At 38.1% G+C, this 17,773-nt stretch overlaps 1 protein-coding gene across 2 annotated transcripts; it reads left to right on the plus strand.

The window, feature by feature from the left end:
* The first annotated feature begins 1,698 nt into the window (after positions 1-1,698).
* Positions 1,699-16,335, plus strand: RFK (riboflavin kinase). 2 transcript variants are annotated; one of them, XM_057498577.1, is made up of 6 exons: positions 1,699-1,825; positions 7,619-7,801; positions 7,961-8,282; positions 9,152-9,303; positions 13,423-13,525; positions 14,293-16,335. In XM_057498577.1, the coding sequence occupies exons 3-6, from the start codon at positions 8,201-8,203 to the stop codon at positions 14,424-14,426; spliced, it is 471 nt and encodes a 156-aa protein (XP_057354560.1). In that variant the 5' UTR covers positions 1,699-1,825; positions 7,619-7,801; positions 7,961-8,200; the 3' UTR covers positions 14,427-16,335. The 2 variants fall into 2 exon arrangements, with proteins under 2 accessions (XP_057354560.1, XP_036749319.1); XM_036893424.2 differs by lacking the exons at positions 1,699-1,825; positions 7,619-7,801 and having other exon boundaries at positions 7,890-8,282.
* Positions 16,336-17,773: the final 1,438 nt, after the last annotated feature.

Raw genomic sequence — 17,773 nt, forward strand, 5'->3', positions numbered from 1 at the left:
TTTGAGCCTTATATTTCCCTTTTCTAGTTGCTCATGTCTATCTTTCTACCTAACATAAGAAGTTGACAAGAAAGAGATCAATAGGAGAAAAAAACAAATTTAGTTACATACATATGGAGAATCCAGACACAGATTCCAGACACTAAGGGAAAATGAGGTATGTACGTACTCCTGAGCCAAGAAGGGGGTTGAGGCCTGAGACATCAAAGGAAAAGGGAAGCAATTCACAGGAATATGAAAAGACTAAATGTTTGGTAAACAAATGTTTGCTGGGCTACACAGAAAGGATGGGACATAGGAATTTTACCAAACTTTGCCATATTCCTCCCTGTCTACCATCTCTAGGTTACATTATGATGTTGTCTATAGTAATAGCTCTCTTCCCGGAGCAAAGTTCTCTATCTGAATTCTTTTTATGCAGTGGGCGTTTCTGAGTCTTTGGGGTCTTCATTGTTTTCAACTCTGAAATAATCCGCATGTCACAATGGCACATCTTGGGCTGGCCTCTCCTTGACCCCTACATCTCCCAGAAGGGGTGATCTTAGGTCCACTGCCAAAGACAGAATTTGGGACTAGATGGCTCCCCAACATTTCATAGAGTCTTCATATGCTTTTGGGTTTATGAAGTCCAAGCTACAGGTCTCATTTCCCTTTGCAAAATGACAGACCAGATTGGTAATTTTCAAACTGTGGGCTTCAAGAAGTTCCAAAAATATTTGATCCAATTTTCATTATAAATATATATTTTACAAATTTAGTTTATACATTATTTAAAAATATGTATTTTCTGAATTTAGTATGTTATAAAGCTATACATAGTGATATGATCCAGGTTTTGATATATTTGAAACAGTAAACATGTTAATGTATCCTGAGTAAATTTACACAAAATAAATTTTCCAAGTTTGAACTGCAAAATGTATTTATGATAATAAAATATCACTTTTGATTCTTTATTATGTTGGGATTTCATGTGAGATTTTATATGTCTGTTTTCAAAGATGTAATTCTGAAGACATTTATATCGCGGTCAGCTCATTTTTACTGTAGTCTCTATGACAGATCAACAGGTAATCATAATAGTAGCAGCTAATACCAGTGACATAGGCAATCTAGTTTAGGGAGACAGCCAGGACCTGGGAGTCAAAAAACAACAGATATTAGTAGATTGAGGCCAGTTCATGTGGCCAGCTAGTTAAACTAGGTTAAGCAAAAACAGATTCTAGGGAAATTAGCTGCTGGCAAAACAGGTTAATCAAACACAAACCAGCTTAGCTCTAGATGGGGAGCAAAGTTAACCCACAGGTACCCCACAGTTCACTGTAGACTCATTAACATGAAAAATCACACCGCTTGGTGCCATGACATTTCCCAGGCTGACCATATCAGGGCAAAAAGAGGGTATAGCCCTTAATGTCCCTATTTGGAGAAAATCCCACTTATCTATATGACTGTTCCACCCACAGCTGAAACTCCAGCTATAAGACCACCCAACTGGAACCTCACCAAGCTGCTCACCTCTCCAGCATGCCTGCACTCCCTCTTTGAGTGTGTACTTTGCCAATGTTAGCTATTTTTGTCTATGCCAATCATAATTCTTTCAAAACAACTTATGTAAGCCTGTGATTTTTTGCCTGTATAAATTCTGTCTCCACCCCTTGCTGAAGACCCCAAATTTACTTTTGGTTTGCTTTGCAGCCTCAGTTCTTTCCTGTTCAACATGGGCATTTGAGAAAGTTTGCTGCAGTTTGAAAAATTAATTGGAACTGACAGGTTCAAATCTAAGGCTTTGGAGAATCGAATGGAGTTTGGTACAACTGGGCAGGTAAGAGAAGATGCCTTGGATTCAGTCAGAGTAGGGGAGAAGGATGGATTGGGAGAGACTTGGTGACTGCTTAGATATGGAGGGTGTGAACCCTGATGTCAGACTTAAAGGTCAGCAATTTTTAGATTCTTTTTTTTTTAAAACACTTTTTTTTAGAGCAGTTTTAGGTTTACAAAACAATTGAGTGGCAAGTACAGAGAGTTCCCCTATATCACCCTACCTCTGCCCCCACAGTACCTCTATTATTAACATCTTGCAGTAGTGTGGTACATTTGTTGTCATTGATAAGCCAATATTAATACATTATTTTATTTATTATCAAATGTACATCTCAGTGGTTCACCAGTCCCCCTGTCCCTTCCATCATCCCCACTCACTCCCCTTCCCCTTGTAACCACTCGTCACTTCTCAGTGTCTATGAGTCTAATGCTGTTTTGTTCCTTCTATTTTGCTTTGTTTTTATATTCCACAAATAAGTGAAATCATACGGTACGCCTTTCTTGGCCTGGCTTATTTCACGGAGCATAATACCCTCTGGGTCCATCCATGTTGTCACAAATGGCAGGCTTTCTTTCTTTTTATGGCTGAATGATATTCCATTGTGTATATGTGCCCCATCTTTTCCATTCATCTATTGATGGACACTTAGGTTGCTTACATATCTTGGCTATTGCAAACAGTGTGGTGATAAACATAGGGGTGCTTATTTATCCTTGAGTCAGGGATTTTGTTTTCTTTGGGTAAATTCCTAGGAATGGAATTCCTGGGTCAAATAGTATTTCTATTTTTAGTTTTTTGAGGAACCTCTATACGGCTTTCCACAGCAGTCGCACCAGTTTGCAGTCCCACCAAGAGTGTAGGATGGTTCCTATTTATCCACATCCTCGCCAGCATTTGCTGTTTCTTGTCTTTTGGATAGCGGACATTCTAACTGGTGTGAGGTGGTATCTCATTGTGGTTTTAGTTTGCATTTCCCTGATAAGTAGTGATATGGAGCATATTTTCATGTGCCTGTTGGCCATCTGTATTTCTTTTTTGGAGAAGTGTCTGTTCAGGTCCTCTACCCATTTTTTGATTGGGTTATTTGTTTTTTGAGTGTTGAGGTGCATGAGTTCTCTATATATTTTGGGTGTTAACCCCTTATCAGATGAGTCATTTATGAATATATTTTTCCATACTGTAGGATGCCTTTTTTTTCTGCTGGTAGTGTCCTCTGCTGTACAGCTTTTTAATTTGATGAAGTCCCACTTGTTCATTTTTTATTTTGTTTCCCTTGCTCGAGGAGATGTGTCCAGGAAAAAATTGTTCATGCTTATTATACTCAAGAGATTTTAGCCTATGTTTTTAAAACATTTTTTATTAAGGTATTATTGATATACACTCTTATGAAGGTTTCACATGAAAAAACAATGTGGTTACTACATTTCCCCATATTATCAAGTCCTCACCCATACCCCAATGCCCTCACTGTCCATCAGTGTAGTAAGATGCCACAGATTCACTATTTGCTTTCTCTGTGCTACACTGCTTTTCCTGTGATCCCCTATACCATGTGTGCTAAACATAATGCCCCTCAATCCCCTTCTCCCTCCCCGCTGCCCGCCCTCCCACACCCCTCCCCTTTGGTAACTACTAGTTCTTTCTTGGAGTCTCTGAGTCTGCTGCTATTTGGTTCCTTCAGTTTTGCTTCGTTGTTATACTCCACAAATGGGGGAAATCATTTGGCACTTGTCTTTCTCCACCTGGCTTATTTCACTGACCCTAATGTCCTCCAGCTCCATCCATGTTGTTGCAAATGGTAGGATTTGTTTCTTTCTTATGGCTGAATAGTATTCCATTGTGTATACATACCACATCTTCTTTATCCATTCATCTACTGATGGGCACTTAGGTTGCTTCCATATCTTGGCTATTGAAAAAAGTGCTGCAGTAAACACAGGAGTGCATATGTCTTTTTGAATCTGAGAAGTTGTATTCTTTGGGTAAATTACAAGGAGTGGGATTCCCAGGTCAAATGGTATTTCTATTTTTAGTTTTTTGAGGAACCTCCATATTGCTTTCCACAATGGTTGAACTAGCTTACATTCCCACCAGCAGTGTAGGAGGGTACCCCCTTCTCCCCATCTTCGCCAGCCTTTGTTGTCCTTAGTTTTTTCGATGCTGGCCATCCTTACTGGTGTGAGGTGATATCTCATTGTGGTTTTAATTTGCATTTCCCTGATGATTAGTGATGTGGAGCATCTTTTCATGTGTCTGTTAGTCATCTGAATTTCTTCTTTGGAGAACTCTCTCTTCATATCTTCTGCCCATTCGTTAATCAGGTTATTTGCTTTTTGGGTGTTGAGGTGTCTAAGTTCTTTATATATTTTGGATGTTAACCCCTTGTCAGATATGTCATTTACACATATATTCTCCCATACTGTAGAATGCCTTTTTGTTCTGTTGATGGTGTCCTTTGCTGTACAGAAACTTTTTAGTTTGATGCAGTCCCATGAGTTCATTTTTGCTTTTGTTTCCCTTGCTTGAGGAGATGCGCTCAGGAAGAAGTTGCTCATGCTTATATTCAGACTGTAATGCAGTTTAGTTCTCTTACATGTCGCTCTCCAGTTTTGCCAACACCAGTTGTTGAAGAGGCTGTCTTTTCCCCTATTGTATATTCATGGCTCCTTTATTATATATTAATTGACCATATATGTGTGGGTTTATATCTGGGCTCTCTGTTCTGTTCCATTGATCTATGGATCTGTTCTCATGCCACTACCAAAAATTGTTTTGATTACTTTAGCTTTGTAGAAGAGCTTGAAGTCAGGGAGCATAATCCCCCAGGCTTTGTTCTTCTTTCTCAGGATTGCTTTGGCTATTTGGGTTCTTTTGTGGTTCCATATGAATTTTAGAACTGTTTGTTCTAGTTCATTGAAGAATGCTATTGGTATTTTGATAGGGATTGCATTGAATCTGTAAGTGGCTTTGGGCAGGATGGCCATTTTGACAATATCAATTCTTCCTATCTGTGAGCATGGGATAGATTTCCATTTTTTTGGTGTCTAATTTCCCTCATGAGTGTCTTGTAGTTTTCAGAGTATAGGTCTTTTACCCCCTTGGTTAGGTTTTTTCTTAGATATTTTATTCTTGATGCAATTGTAAATGGAGTTGTTTTCCTGCTTTCTCTTTCTGCTAATTCATTAGTATATAGGAATGCAACAGATTTCTATGTATTAATTTTGTATCCTGCAACTTTGCTGAATTCAGTTATTAGTTCTAGTAGTGGATCTGGTGGATTCTTTAGGGTTTTCTATGTATCTGCAAATAGTGAGAGTTTAACTTCTTCCTTACCAATCTGGATGCCTTTTATCTCTTTTTGTTGTCTGATTGCTGTGGCTAGGACCTCCCATTGATACATTATTATTAACTAAACTTAATAGTATAGAAGGCAAGGGTAGGCTGCCCCAAGATGTGCCATTGTGACATATAAACTGTAAACAGTCAAGGTCCCAGATTCAGAAAAACACTTTTATTTCCACCCCACCCCCACCCCCTTCAACTGCATAAAAAGAATTTAGGTGGAGGAACTGCTCTAGGAGGTGACCTATCACCTTATATAACTACAATATAATGTGAAGTAGATGGATAGACAGGGATGTGGCTAAATTTGTTAAAATTCTGCTCTGTACCCCATTGTTTCTGTGTGGCCCAGCAAACATTTGTTTACCAAACATTTACTCTTTCATATTCCTGTAAACTGCTTCCCTTTTCCTCTGAAGTCTGGGATCCCTAACCCCTGCTTCTTGGTTCAGAATGACATATATACCTCATTTAACCTGAGTATTTTTGAAATCTATGTTTTGGATTCCCCTTCCCCATATGTATGTAAATAGTTCCTTCCTTCCTTCCTTCCTTCCTTCCTTCCTTCCTTCCTTCCTTCCTTCCTTCCTTCCTTCCTTCCTTCCTTCCTCCCTCCCTCCCTCCCTCCCTTCCTCCCTTCCTTCCTCTCTCTCTCTCTCTTTGTCTCTCTCTTTCTTTTTTTCTCCTGTTAATCTGTCTTTTTCTTGTCAATTTGATTCTTGGACCAGCTAGAAGAACCTTGAGAGATGGAAGAAAATTCTTCCTCCCCAATAGTTTACATCAAGGTTCACACTTTGGGCTGTGCAGCTTATGACATGGGCATAATGTCATGTATCTGTCATTACAGTATCATACAGAACAGTTTCACTGCCTTAAAAACCCCGTGCTCTATCTTTGTTCCCTTAACCCTCACTCCCCCATTTCCTCAAACCCTGGCAGCCACTGAACTTTTGACTGTTTTCCTAAGTTTTACTTTTTCCAGAATGACATATAATTGAAGTCTTATAGTATGTAGCTTTTTCAGATTGGCTTCTTTCACTTAGTAATATGCCTTCAAGTCTCTTTCCTTCTTGTGAGGTAATCATCTCTTTTTATATGGATGTGTCACAGTTTATTTATCTACTAAAGGACATCTTGGTTGCTTTCATGTTTTGGTATTCTGAATAAAGCTGCTCTAAACATTTGTGAGCAGGTTTTTGTGAGATATAGTTATTAACTCATTTGGGCAAATATCAAGGAGTGTGATTGCTGGATCATATGGTAAGAGTATATTTAGTTTTTGTAAGAAACTGCCAAACTGTGCTCCAAAGTGGCTATACCATTTTGCATTCCCACTAGCAATGAGTGAGAGTTCCTATTGCTCCACATTTTTGTCAGCATTTAGTTTGTCAGTGTTCGGGATTTAGCCAATCTCATAGAACCTGATACCTCACTGTTGTTTTAATTTGTAATTCCCTGATGACATGATGTTGAACATCTTTACATACTTATTTACCATCTTGATATCTTCTTTGGTGAGGTATCTATTCAGGTATTTTGCCTGTATTTTAATTGGGTTGTTTGTTTTCTTACTGTTAAGTTTTAAGACTTCTTTAGATCCTTTTTATTTTATTTTTCTTGCAGAGACACCACCAGGGAAATGGGCTGCTTGCCCACTGGCAGAGGAAAGGATGCTGTTAATGTAGCTCAGAGGGGGAAATAAAAAGCATATTTTAAATACTAGGTGAAAAGCACCTAAGTTTGATAAAGACACACACACACTCTAAACTCTATATTTACATATGTAAAGGTAATTGGAAATGCTAGCGAGCCTGTTTTTGTAGTCAAATAAGTGGAAAAATAATACATAGTATAAGCTAAAGAATAATCACCTGAATTGTTTCAAGCATTTTGTTTGGCCACTGAAGTGGGGTGAAGGCGTCTGATTTGTACTTTAGGGGAGTCCTTAGAGAGAAAACTTGTAATGGTAGATTGAAAGGGGCTCTTAGAGGGCTATTTTATTGTGAAGTGACACAGGGGGCTATTGCGCAGCAGTAAAGAGGAAGCAGAAGTCTTCCATAGTCTATGCTAATTACACAGTAATTACTCATAGTAGTTGACATGTCGACAGGGTTAAAAATATTGGAGCCTGAACGCTGCAATTTAGAAATCATCTAAGACGCCTTTCCTTCTTTATAAATTGGGGTTAATGCTGTCCTCTAAAGCTGATGTAAGGATTACATGATATTGTGTAAAGTGCTTAGCATTATTTCATTTAATTCTTAAAATCATCCTGTTCCTTAACCTCCCATGATTCATTTATCTATTTAATCTTCTTTAATTCGCACCCTCCTTGGAACCCTAGACAATGGAGGACTACGACCCAGGGCCTGCTTTACTAGGTTCTCACCTCCTGGCTTATGTTTCTTATCATTGGTGACAAATGCTGATCATACTGAATTTTTACCACAGTGACGAATGACGATCAGTCTAGCGGTTGCCAACGAGTTGAAGAAATTCTCTCTTTGACGCCAGGATCGTAATGAAAAGGAGGAAAGGAAAACAGACACCCAGGACTCTCCCAGAACTGTCCTGCCACAGCCTCTCGGCTGATACAGAAGCTGCCGCCAGTTTCCACCGCCTGCTGAGGGAGAAGTAAGGGAAACACAGCCCGGCGGTCGTGGGTGGGGCCGCGTCGTGGGTGGGGCTAATGTGGGGGCGGGGCTACGGAGGCCGAGCGGGCACCGAGGCGCTGGGCTGGCGGGGCGCCCTCCCGCGTCGGTCTGTCCTTACTGCGCCTTCTTCCCACACCAGTCTTACTTCCCCGGTCGCCGCCGCTTCCAGGGAGGAGACGCAGCCGCTGAGTCGCCCGGAAGCTTCTGTTGGGTCAGCAGTGTAAGGGACTCGCCTGCAGGTCTTCGGCGCCTCCCGGCCCGTCGTGAGTTCCCTGCTCGTGTCCCCCGGCTGGTCCGGGGGGATCCGGGCACCGCCTCCACGGCAGCCCCGCCGGACGCGCTGACCGGGCCGCAGCCCGCGCCCCGAGCAGACGGCGTCATGAAGCACCTGCCCTACTTCTGCCGCGGCCAAGTGGTGCGGGGCTTCGGCCGCGGCTCCAAGCAGCTGGGCATCCCCACGGGTGAGAGCGGGAGACCGCGGAGCCCCCACCCTAGGGCTGCGTTACGGGCGTGGGGGGTCGTGAGCCGAGGGTCCCGGAGGCGGCGGGTAGAGGTGACACCCTCCTCTCCGCCAGGTTCCGGCCGCGCTGAGGCGGAGGACCTTTGGTCGGGCTGAGGGAGCTGGCCCTTGCCCGCGCGGCTCCGAGCTCTCCGGGTACCGGGCTCGAGGGCTGTTGCGGGCAGGAAGCCGGAGGCTGAGTTTCGGGAATCCCTCTTTCCCCGCCTCCGCATCCAGGCATCCTAGAGCTGCTAAGCATGGCATGTATCTTGTCCATTATAAAACGTATTGTGGGCCAGATTGGCTAAATTCTCAAGCCAACGGTAAGGTTTTCTTTATTTAAATCTGTCATTAGTAGTTATCTGAGAACCAGATACCTATTTGGTCTTCCTCCGTTAGTTTTGTAGCCAGGACCTTACCCTAGGAATAATTCAAAATATATGCCAGGGCTGTCCCCACTCTCGGAGCTTGGGGCCGAGACATGTGTATTTCGAAAATAAGAATCTTATCAAGAGATTCCGAACCTCGAGAAAAACCAGGTCTTAAAAACCCAGCTTATGTATCTGGGTTTTTTCCTCCTGTCCGGAGATTGTTCTTGTTTTTTTTTTTTTTTGAGTGTCATACTCCTACTATAATCTAGTACCTTGCTCCTTACCTCTACATTTGAAGAGGAGAAAGAAATCCAACCCAGAATATGGAATGATGGGATTGACAATCATTGAGAAGGTCCTAGGAAATTTATAAGCATAATGATTTAGATTAGCCTTGCATGCGATTTTTATAAATAGTTAATATGAAACTCTTAACACACGAATATTTACTTATATTTAGCTAACTTTCCTGAGCAAGTAGTAGATAATCTTCCAGCTGATGTATCCACTGGCATTTATTATGGTTGGGCCAGCGTTGGAAGTGGAGATGTCCATAAGATGGTGGTGAGCATAGGATGGAACCCATACTACAAGAATACAAAAAAGTCCATGGTAAGAATTTATTTAGCTCTCTAAATGGGATAATGATTTAGGGTAATAAGCAATATTAAATGCACATAGAACTTATTACTGGTAATCACAATATAATCCAATAATATAATTTTTTCAGCATACTTGAAAGATTTTAAAGTTTAGTACATTTGACCCTTGAACAGGGGTAGGGGAGTGGAAGGGGTGCAGACACTCCTCCAGCTGAAAATCCAGGTATTACCTTGATGCCCCCAAAGCTTAACTACTAACAGTCTCCTGTTGACCAGAAGCTTTACGATAAACAGTTGATTAACACATTTTGTATATGTATCATATACTGTATTCTTACAACATGTAAGCTAGAGAAAAGAAAATGTTTTTTTAAGTGGTGAAAAATCTCCAAAAAATTTTCCAGTGTATTTTTTTGGGAAAAAAAAAATCCTCATATAAGTGGACCTGTATAGTTGAGACTGGTTTTGTTCAAAGGTAGTTACTGACTGAATAGACTAACTTCAACCTTTCACTTTCAGTCTATGTATCTTGGGATCTAAGTGAGTCTCTTAAAAATGGGGTAGAGTGGGGTCATGTTTTTTTAACCATTCTGCTGATCTCTGCCTTTTGATTGGAGAGCTTAATAATGGATTTAACTAATTACAGTTAAGGAAGACTTCTGCTATTTTGCTTTGTTTTCTATATGCCTGATAGCTTTTTGTCTTTTACTCTTTTGTGTTCAGCTGATTTTTTTTAATAGTGACACATTTTCACTCCCTTCTCACTTTCTTTTTTATTTTCTATAGATACTTTCTTTGTGGGTTGCCCTGGGGATTGCATTTAACACACTAAGGTTATAAAACTCTAATTTGCATTTACACCAACTTAACTTCAATAGTATTCAAAAACTCACAAACTACATCTTTATATGTTGTGTGTCCAACAACATAGATTAATCATTTTTATGCATTTATCTTTTAAGTCATGTAGAAAATAAAAGAAGTTACAAGCCAAACTTATAATAATTTTTATAACTGCCTGTGTTTTTACATTTACTGGAGATAAAAGTGAAGTATTTACATGTTTCATAAAATTGAGCTTGTTACAGTTAGTGAAGTTCATTCACCCTTTAATTACTTGGTCACCCTGTTAAGATAGAAGTGCTTACTACATGGATGGTGGTTTCTGATCAAATTTCTCATCAAATTGCTTTTTTTCTCCTTTAAACCACTTTGAGGGTATATCCTTTTCACAGGACCCACACCATTTAAGGGCTTAATTTGCTAGATATGGCTGAATCTTGGCCATCTCTAGTGTGTGGCAAAAACAGTGACAGTTGATCTAAATTTCATCCTCTTTGAAGAGTTTATAGATAAAGTGTGTCACAGTTGGGAAACCACAGGGCTAAGTACTGGTATAAACAATGAAAATGGCCTGAACTGCTTAACACTGTGCTCAATATTTCTCTTAGTATAAGGATATGAAAATTATTTGTTGGAGTAGATCAGGAAAAGAATTGAAAGAATACAAAATATTTTTCTGTAGAGTGAGGCTGGAAATGAAAGAGAGGGAAGGCTATTATCCCATAACTAATTTTTCCTTCTTAGCTACTCAGATAACTAAACTATTAGTATAGAGCCATTTAAGGAATTTTTTGGAAGTCCTTCCATTGTCATGAGAAACTCAGTTTTCCATCACTGGAAGGTTCATACTTTTCAGAATTTTTCTTTTTCCTGTTATTTGCCAATAACAAGATATCTTGTGCTCAGATCTTTCCCCTTTTCAAAAACTGAATTGGCTGTCTTACTGACTTAAAGAAGTTACTAGAGTATTCTAGATTCAGTTCCTTTGTTTGGGCCACGTATTGCAAATGTCTTCTCTCAGTGTTGCTTTTTCTTTTTAATTCACTTAAATGTAATGGTGTCTTTTGAAGAACAGAGGTTCTTAATATAATCCAATTTGTTTTTCTTTTATGACTAGTTCTTTCTATACTCTTATTTCAGAAATCTTTTCTTTCTCCAAAGTCATGAAGATTAACTCATCTATGTTTTCTTCTAAAAGCCTAATTGACTTACTTTTCTCATCAAATTGACATTTGAGTATGGTGTGAGATGGGGTCAAATTAATTTTTTTCTATATTAGATACTGACCCAGCCCATTTATTTTAAGTACCATCCTTTCCTGACAGCACTGTGTTGTCCCCTTGGTTATAAATCAAGTGACTTTATATGTGTGAGAGTCCAAAACACACTCATTTATATACTTGCTCTCCTAGTCTGTTCTTGGGCTATCACTGCATTGTCTTAATTTCCATAGCTTTATAATAGTTCTTAATATGTGATTGTTTAAGTTCTCCAATGTCGCTTTCAAGATTTTTTGGGATAATTTTGACCTTTTGTATTTCTATATAAATTTTAGAATCACTTGTTAGCTTCTGTCATTTATTTAAAAACGTACTGGGATTGATTGGTATAGCATGGAATCTATAGATCAATTTAGGGAGAGTAGACATCTTAACCATTTCTCTCAGTAATGTTCTGTAATGGTCAGTGTTGAGATCTCTACATATCTTAGTTTCCTTTCTGTTATTCAAAATTTTACTGATAAGAAAGGATGCAAGTCAAATTTAGAGGTTTGTAGCACAAAACTGTGAGATGCCCATTTATGTCTTCTAGCTCAAACCTCTCAAGTAGAGAAGAGAAAACCAAACCAACAGCCAAGTGTACAACCCCAGACTATTGATTCTTAATTCAGTGCTCTTACCTATAGTACTGCCTTCCTTTTCTTTAACACTTTTAATTTAACATAGCATGTAATTTCAACTCCTCTGTAGTGACTTATTAGATTTACTAATTAATAAAATCAAAACTCTAGTAAGAGCTGTATTATAAAGAAAAGTCCTGATTCTAATATCCATATTTTCTTCTTTTAAATTGTTTAAATCAGGATATTATTTTTTTATGGTATTCATAAAATACATACGTCCCATTACGTTGTATACAAAGTTTTATCTAGGGCCACCTGGAGAAATCCTATTTTAATGACCCCAAAGCATCATGAACTTCCCCCCAACAAACCAGAAAGTTATAAAAGGTGTATTTTTTTAAGAGAGAAAATAAAACCTTAACCTAAAAGTTGTCTCATATGATGTTTCCTTCCTTTCTTGGTATGAATCATTTTAAGTGTACACGATAAACCTTTGCTGTGTTACATATGAAAGAATAACCAATTGCTGAATTCAGATTTTCATGTTTGATTCATTTTAAATAGGCCGTTCTAAAGTATAATTTACTCTCATTATCTCTCTTGATTTTATTACTGTGAATGACCTAGCTGTACTTCTAGTTGATTTGTAATAGATGCTTCAGTTTTAAGGCACATTATAGGTTAGATTTTAAGTCAGATACTTCAAAATATACCTCCTGTCTCAAGTTCCATGTTTCTAAATTGTTTAAACTTCTCAATTTCCAGTGCTTCCATCCTAGTCCAGCCTCAACCCTGTTCTGTATTTGTTTGCTTTCTTAGTTGGTTTTTCTGCCTTTTGAACTCAGATTTGTTCTTTATAGGAGTCTTCTAAAGTTGAGATTCCAGAGCATCTTCTACCTCCTGCACCATTTTGCTTCAAAACACCCTGAACCCATTTGTCACATCACTCCTTGATCAGGAACCTGCTTTGGTCTTCTGCCCCCACGTTAGTCTTCAGCTCTGCCTAATGCTGAAAGGTTTCTACTTCTTGGTGCGTGGAGACACGTGGACCTGATTAACCTTCTAACTAGTTCTTCTGGTAGTAACATGTCTTTATACCTTGCTCCTTCCCTTTTGGTGTCTTTGCTAAGTTTTTTTTTTTACCTTAATAAGATTCTTAATTACTTTAGTGCTTGTTACCTTTTTCTGTAAACTGCAAATCCTGCCAGATTTGTAGTATAACATCTACCTTACTCAGTTATATTGTTTACGTATAGGTCAGGGTCAGGAATAGGAGCAATGGGAGAATTTAGGAAAAACTGTACTTAAAAAAAAAACCTGTCTTTAAAAATTTTTAAAGAGTTGAGTGTTTCATTTAAATTACCCCACTGTAAATGTGAAGATATGTTTCAAATTTCAGGAACTTTATAACCTGATGGTAACCTTAACATTTCTTGACTGTAGGAAACTCATATCATGCATACCTTCAAAGAGGACTTCTATGGGGAAATCCTCAATGTGGCCATTGTTGGCTACCTCAGACCAGAAAAGAACTTCGATTCTTTAGGTAAGTTCTTATTAGACCTTCTTAAATATTAATTGCTGCAGGTAGTTCTACTGATTCTACTAGTAATAACCATAGCTGAGCAGATAATATTTGATCATTAATATGTGCCAGGCACTGTTTTAAGTACCTTACATGAATTAACTCATTTCATACCCAGAAAAACCATATGAGGAATTATTTTGCCCATTTTGTGGATGAGGAAATTGGCACAGAGAAGTTAAGTAATTTTCCCAGTGTCACATAGTAAGTGATGGAGCCTAGCTTCAGCCTAGCAGGCTGGCTGCTTCTCTCAAACAGTATGAGGTAACAAAGTCTTTATTTCCTTTTCACATGTGAAGGAACAAGTATGAATTAACTGATGAATAATGGATGCCTTGCCATGCTTGAAGTATAAAAAACTGTATCAGAATATTTGAAAAATGGTATCAAGTATCTTAGTGTAGTGCTGTAGCTCTGATTCTGTTGTGTCCTTTTACAAGTATAAAAACTGAAGAGAATTGACTGAATATTTGTTTCTTCCATTTGATATTTGCAGTGTACTTTATGCTAATGCCTTTCTCTACAAAATTGCAAGAAGGTTAGGGACATCTTTTGTATGCCATTGACTTTTACTTAAGTCTGGAAGAAGGGATGGGACAAACATTTCCTGGGCATCTGCTCTGTGCTGGAGATGCTGCCAGCTTGTGAGTCTTTAGAAGTAAATAAAGGAGCAGTAGAAAGTATAGAAGCAGTTTTTCCTTACCTGTACCTGTTTATTCTCTCCGCAGAGTCACTCATTTCAGCAATTCAAGGTGATATTGAGGAAGCTAAGAAACGACTAGATTTACCAGAACATTTGAAACTCAAAGAAGACAATTTCTTCCAGGTTCCTAAAAGCAAAATAATGAATGGCCACCGATGAAAAATCATCTTATTTATTCATCACTGTTTTCTAGTATTTTGTTGCTCATAGCTATGCAGTCTCACCTTAGTTATATTTCCAAAGTCAGACATTTTCCTACAGCTGTGAATTAGTGTAAATAGTACAATGTAGTTACCATATTATACTTCCATTATTCAATTAAATCCATCATGCACCAGTACTGAAAGGATTCATTGATTCATTTTAAAAATCAAGATTGTTTTTTATATAGTATGTTGATTAAGATGGACCACTAGAAAGCTCTTAATATCTTATAATGGAAATGAAATATATGTAAGTATGGTAAAAAACACAAGTCACTAGTTTGAGATGAGAACTATAATCATCATGGTAAAATACTAACATGTATGTACTTGTCTGGCATGCTCTGCTAAATAGCTAAGGCTTATAAAAGTACAAGTATTAAACAGGTTTGACAGTTTATTAGAAACTTAAAAGGAAAATTCCAGACTTTGTATTTTTAATATTTTGTGCATTAATGTGTTGTTATAGACATGAAGACTTGGGAAATTTCATTTTAATTAGTCATTTCCTCAAATCAGTGTACTGTGTTCCATTTTTGTTACAGCTGCCTCCATTCTAACTGGTCTAGACTCCCTTCTATCATTTTCTTTCTCTTTCAAAGCAGTAAAGTGAGTGTTTTTAAAATCTCTAGCTCTCATTTTTATATTGTATAATTCTTCTCTCTTTTTAAGAGTAGTCTTCAACATTGTTCTTGACTTTGGTTCTTTTTTCCTTTAAACAATTGTCAGTGTCAATTTTCTTATCCATTTTCATTTAACTCTGCACTTAACAAAGGATTGCACGTAAATCTATCATTCTATCCCTTCACTATGTAAACACTGATTAAGTGCACATCTGTATTGCATTTTAGGAAAAAAAAACTTCATACTTAGGTTTCCTGAGAAAGTTTGAATGAACACATACAGTTCATTTATATATACCAGTTTCTTAAAGAACACATAATACTGTTTCCCCTCTAGGAAACTATTTAGGAGCCAATAGAAAGTTATTTATTTTTAATGTAATTACATGTTCCTGAGCAAATGTAAACGTGTAGTTGTGCGCACACAGTGTAATTTAATGCTAGATAGTTCTTGTAGCTTGAGGGAAAGGCGTAAATAATAAAGTTTTAGTTAATCTTCATAGTATTCATTTTCCTCTCCTAGCTACTAAGAAGTGATTTTTGACCAGTCAAGACCTTTGTTTATATTGGCAAAAGTTGAAATCTTTGGATATTTAGGAAATTAATCTTACAGATTGTTTTGGCCCCTGAAACAGTACATTTCATTATTGTTTACCTTTAAAGGGTAATTTTAAAGATAACTCTATAAATAATTTTTGTATAGTCTGCATTAATGAGCTAGAAAACTGATTTTAACAAAAATATGAAGTATTTAGAAAAACATCCAAAGCTAATGTTGGAGAAGGGGGAAGTATGGATAAATTCAGTTAGATCATGTTTTACCTTTTGGTGTATGGATTATGGCAAACAGTGTAGTATGTGTCTTTTTCATTTTTTGTCTACAAAAATATTTAGAAATGTGATTTACTGTTAGGAATCCTATACTTGAAAGAAGCCTCAATTCCCAGTGGCTTTGTAAAGCAAAGTTAAACATAGGAAGTGTAAAGACAGATTTGTTTGTTTGAAGTGCTTGCTGCTAATTATGTCCTCGTTAAGTGCATGAAAGTTCTTTGATATTGTCATCTTAACATTTTGTTAAATAGCCATCAATTAAAAAAGTCATTTGATGTGAGGTTTAGGGGTTAATTAATAGTGTCTACAATTTTTTAAAATTTTATATTATAAATTGTAGTATCATTTTTTTATTAGTTTGAATGTTTTCAGGCCTGGAAATAAATTTTAACTAAGTGATGTTTTTTTCTTGCCCTGTGTCAGCTTGAATTTTTTGCCTTACATACGTAAGTTCCTGTTATGTTGGCTGACGGTTACTCCAAGATGTGTTAGAGGGCCTGAATAGCAAGTTACAGGCAGCAGCTGGAGGCAGCACCTGGGATACAGTGGTAGTTTTACAACCAAAGGCCTCACCTTTAAGAGCTTCTCTCTCTTTTTTTTTGCCTGTATCACAGTGACAAGGTTGTTTATTTACAGGGCATCAGTAATCTCAAAGTCCACTTTCCGGGAGTGAGGAGTCCCCATTATGTTTTAGAGGTTACAAGAGCCAGAGGAGTATAAATAGGGTTGAGTTCCCATCCACAAAATCCTGCTCCAGAACAGGGTTCTGTGACCATCATGACTTGTGTCACCAACCCCATGGCAGTGACTTTGAACTCACGCCTCTGTATACGGGACTCACAGGTGCTTATTCAGGGCTCATCTCCAGTGCTCTCAATTACGGAGGCTTCAAAACTTGTCGTTAGGGGTGGCCATGTAACATAGTTCTGATCAGAAAGTTGTAAGTAGAAGTGTACTTGGAACTTTGGAGGACAGTTTGCTTTCCTGGTAGAAGTGCTAGACTTTTCCTGTTCCCCTTTCAACCTGGAAAATAGCTATGAGTTTGGCAGAGCAGAACCAGTCTGACCTACCTGCAGAGACTGGGCTAGGAAATAAATCTGCCCTGTAAAGAGATGCTATCCTAAGCAATAGTTAGTGGAAACAAATGATAGAATAAATTCTGCAAGGATGAGACTGTCAGTCCCTCCCTTCTTCTGACCCACAGATAAGGGAGGAGACACGATGAGATATTGAAGATCTGAAAGGACCAGCCAGGGGACTCGAGGCTTAACAGCACAAGAGTGGTGCTGAGAGGGTACCCTTCATATTTATTGAGCAAATAATAATAGAATTCTGTGTGGGGGGCTTAATACACAATCATTAACTAACTCTAAACTTAAATCTCGGCTGTCTCCAGGCTCCTGGGGTGCGACGTCTTACATGGTATTGAAACAATAGCAAGGGCAATTATGTCACAGAAACTGACTGTTTAGGTCTTGTTTGTTCTGTTCTTGATTATGTATCAGGAATTACAGGAAAAATAATCAAGTCATATATGATTATACATTTGATTTCTATACTTGATTAATATATTAATCCCACATGAGACAAAAGCATTATCAGATACAGAATTTGAAATGACTGCTTAACGTGTAAAGAAATAAAAGTGTTAAAAATAGTGAAAATAACAAGGTTCTGTAAAATTTGGGAGGATTCCAAAACTCTCAAAGTATAATTCATAACGATGAAGAAGCAACTGAAATTACGATTCAACAGACGTGTTAAGTATAGATTCGATAGAATTGGTGAACTGGGACATCCATGACTGCTGTCATGTACCTCTTGTCTGCCCCAAGTTTACCTTCCATTC

This window comes from Manis pentadactyla, chromosome 3 (genome assembly GCF_030020395.1).
Source record: "Manis pentadactyla isolate mManPen7 chromosome 3, mManPen7.hap1, whole genome shotgun sequence".
Taxonomy (NCBI): Eukaryota; Metazoa; Chordata; class Mammalia; order Pholidota; family Manidae; genus Manis; species Manis pentadactyla.

Bases quoted from the DNA above. Each gene is read 5' to 3' on its own strand.
- RFK (XM_057498577.1), top strand. From the start codon at position 8,201: ATGAAGCACCTGCCCTACTTCTGCCGCGGCCAAGTGGTGCGGGGCTTC. The intron at 9,304-13,422 runs GTAAGAATTTAT...TCTTGACTGTAG, and splicing joins AGAATACAAAAAAGTCCATG to GAAACTCATATCATGCATAC. The intron at 13,526-14,292 runs GTAAGTTCTTAT...TTCTCTCCGCAG, and splicing joins AAAGAACTTCGATTCTTTAG to AGTCACTCATTTCAGCAATT.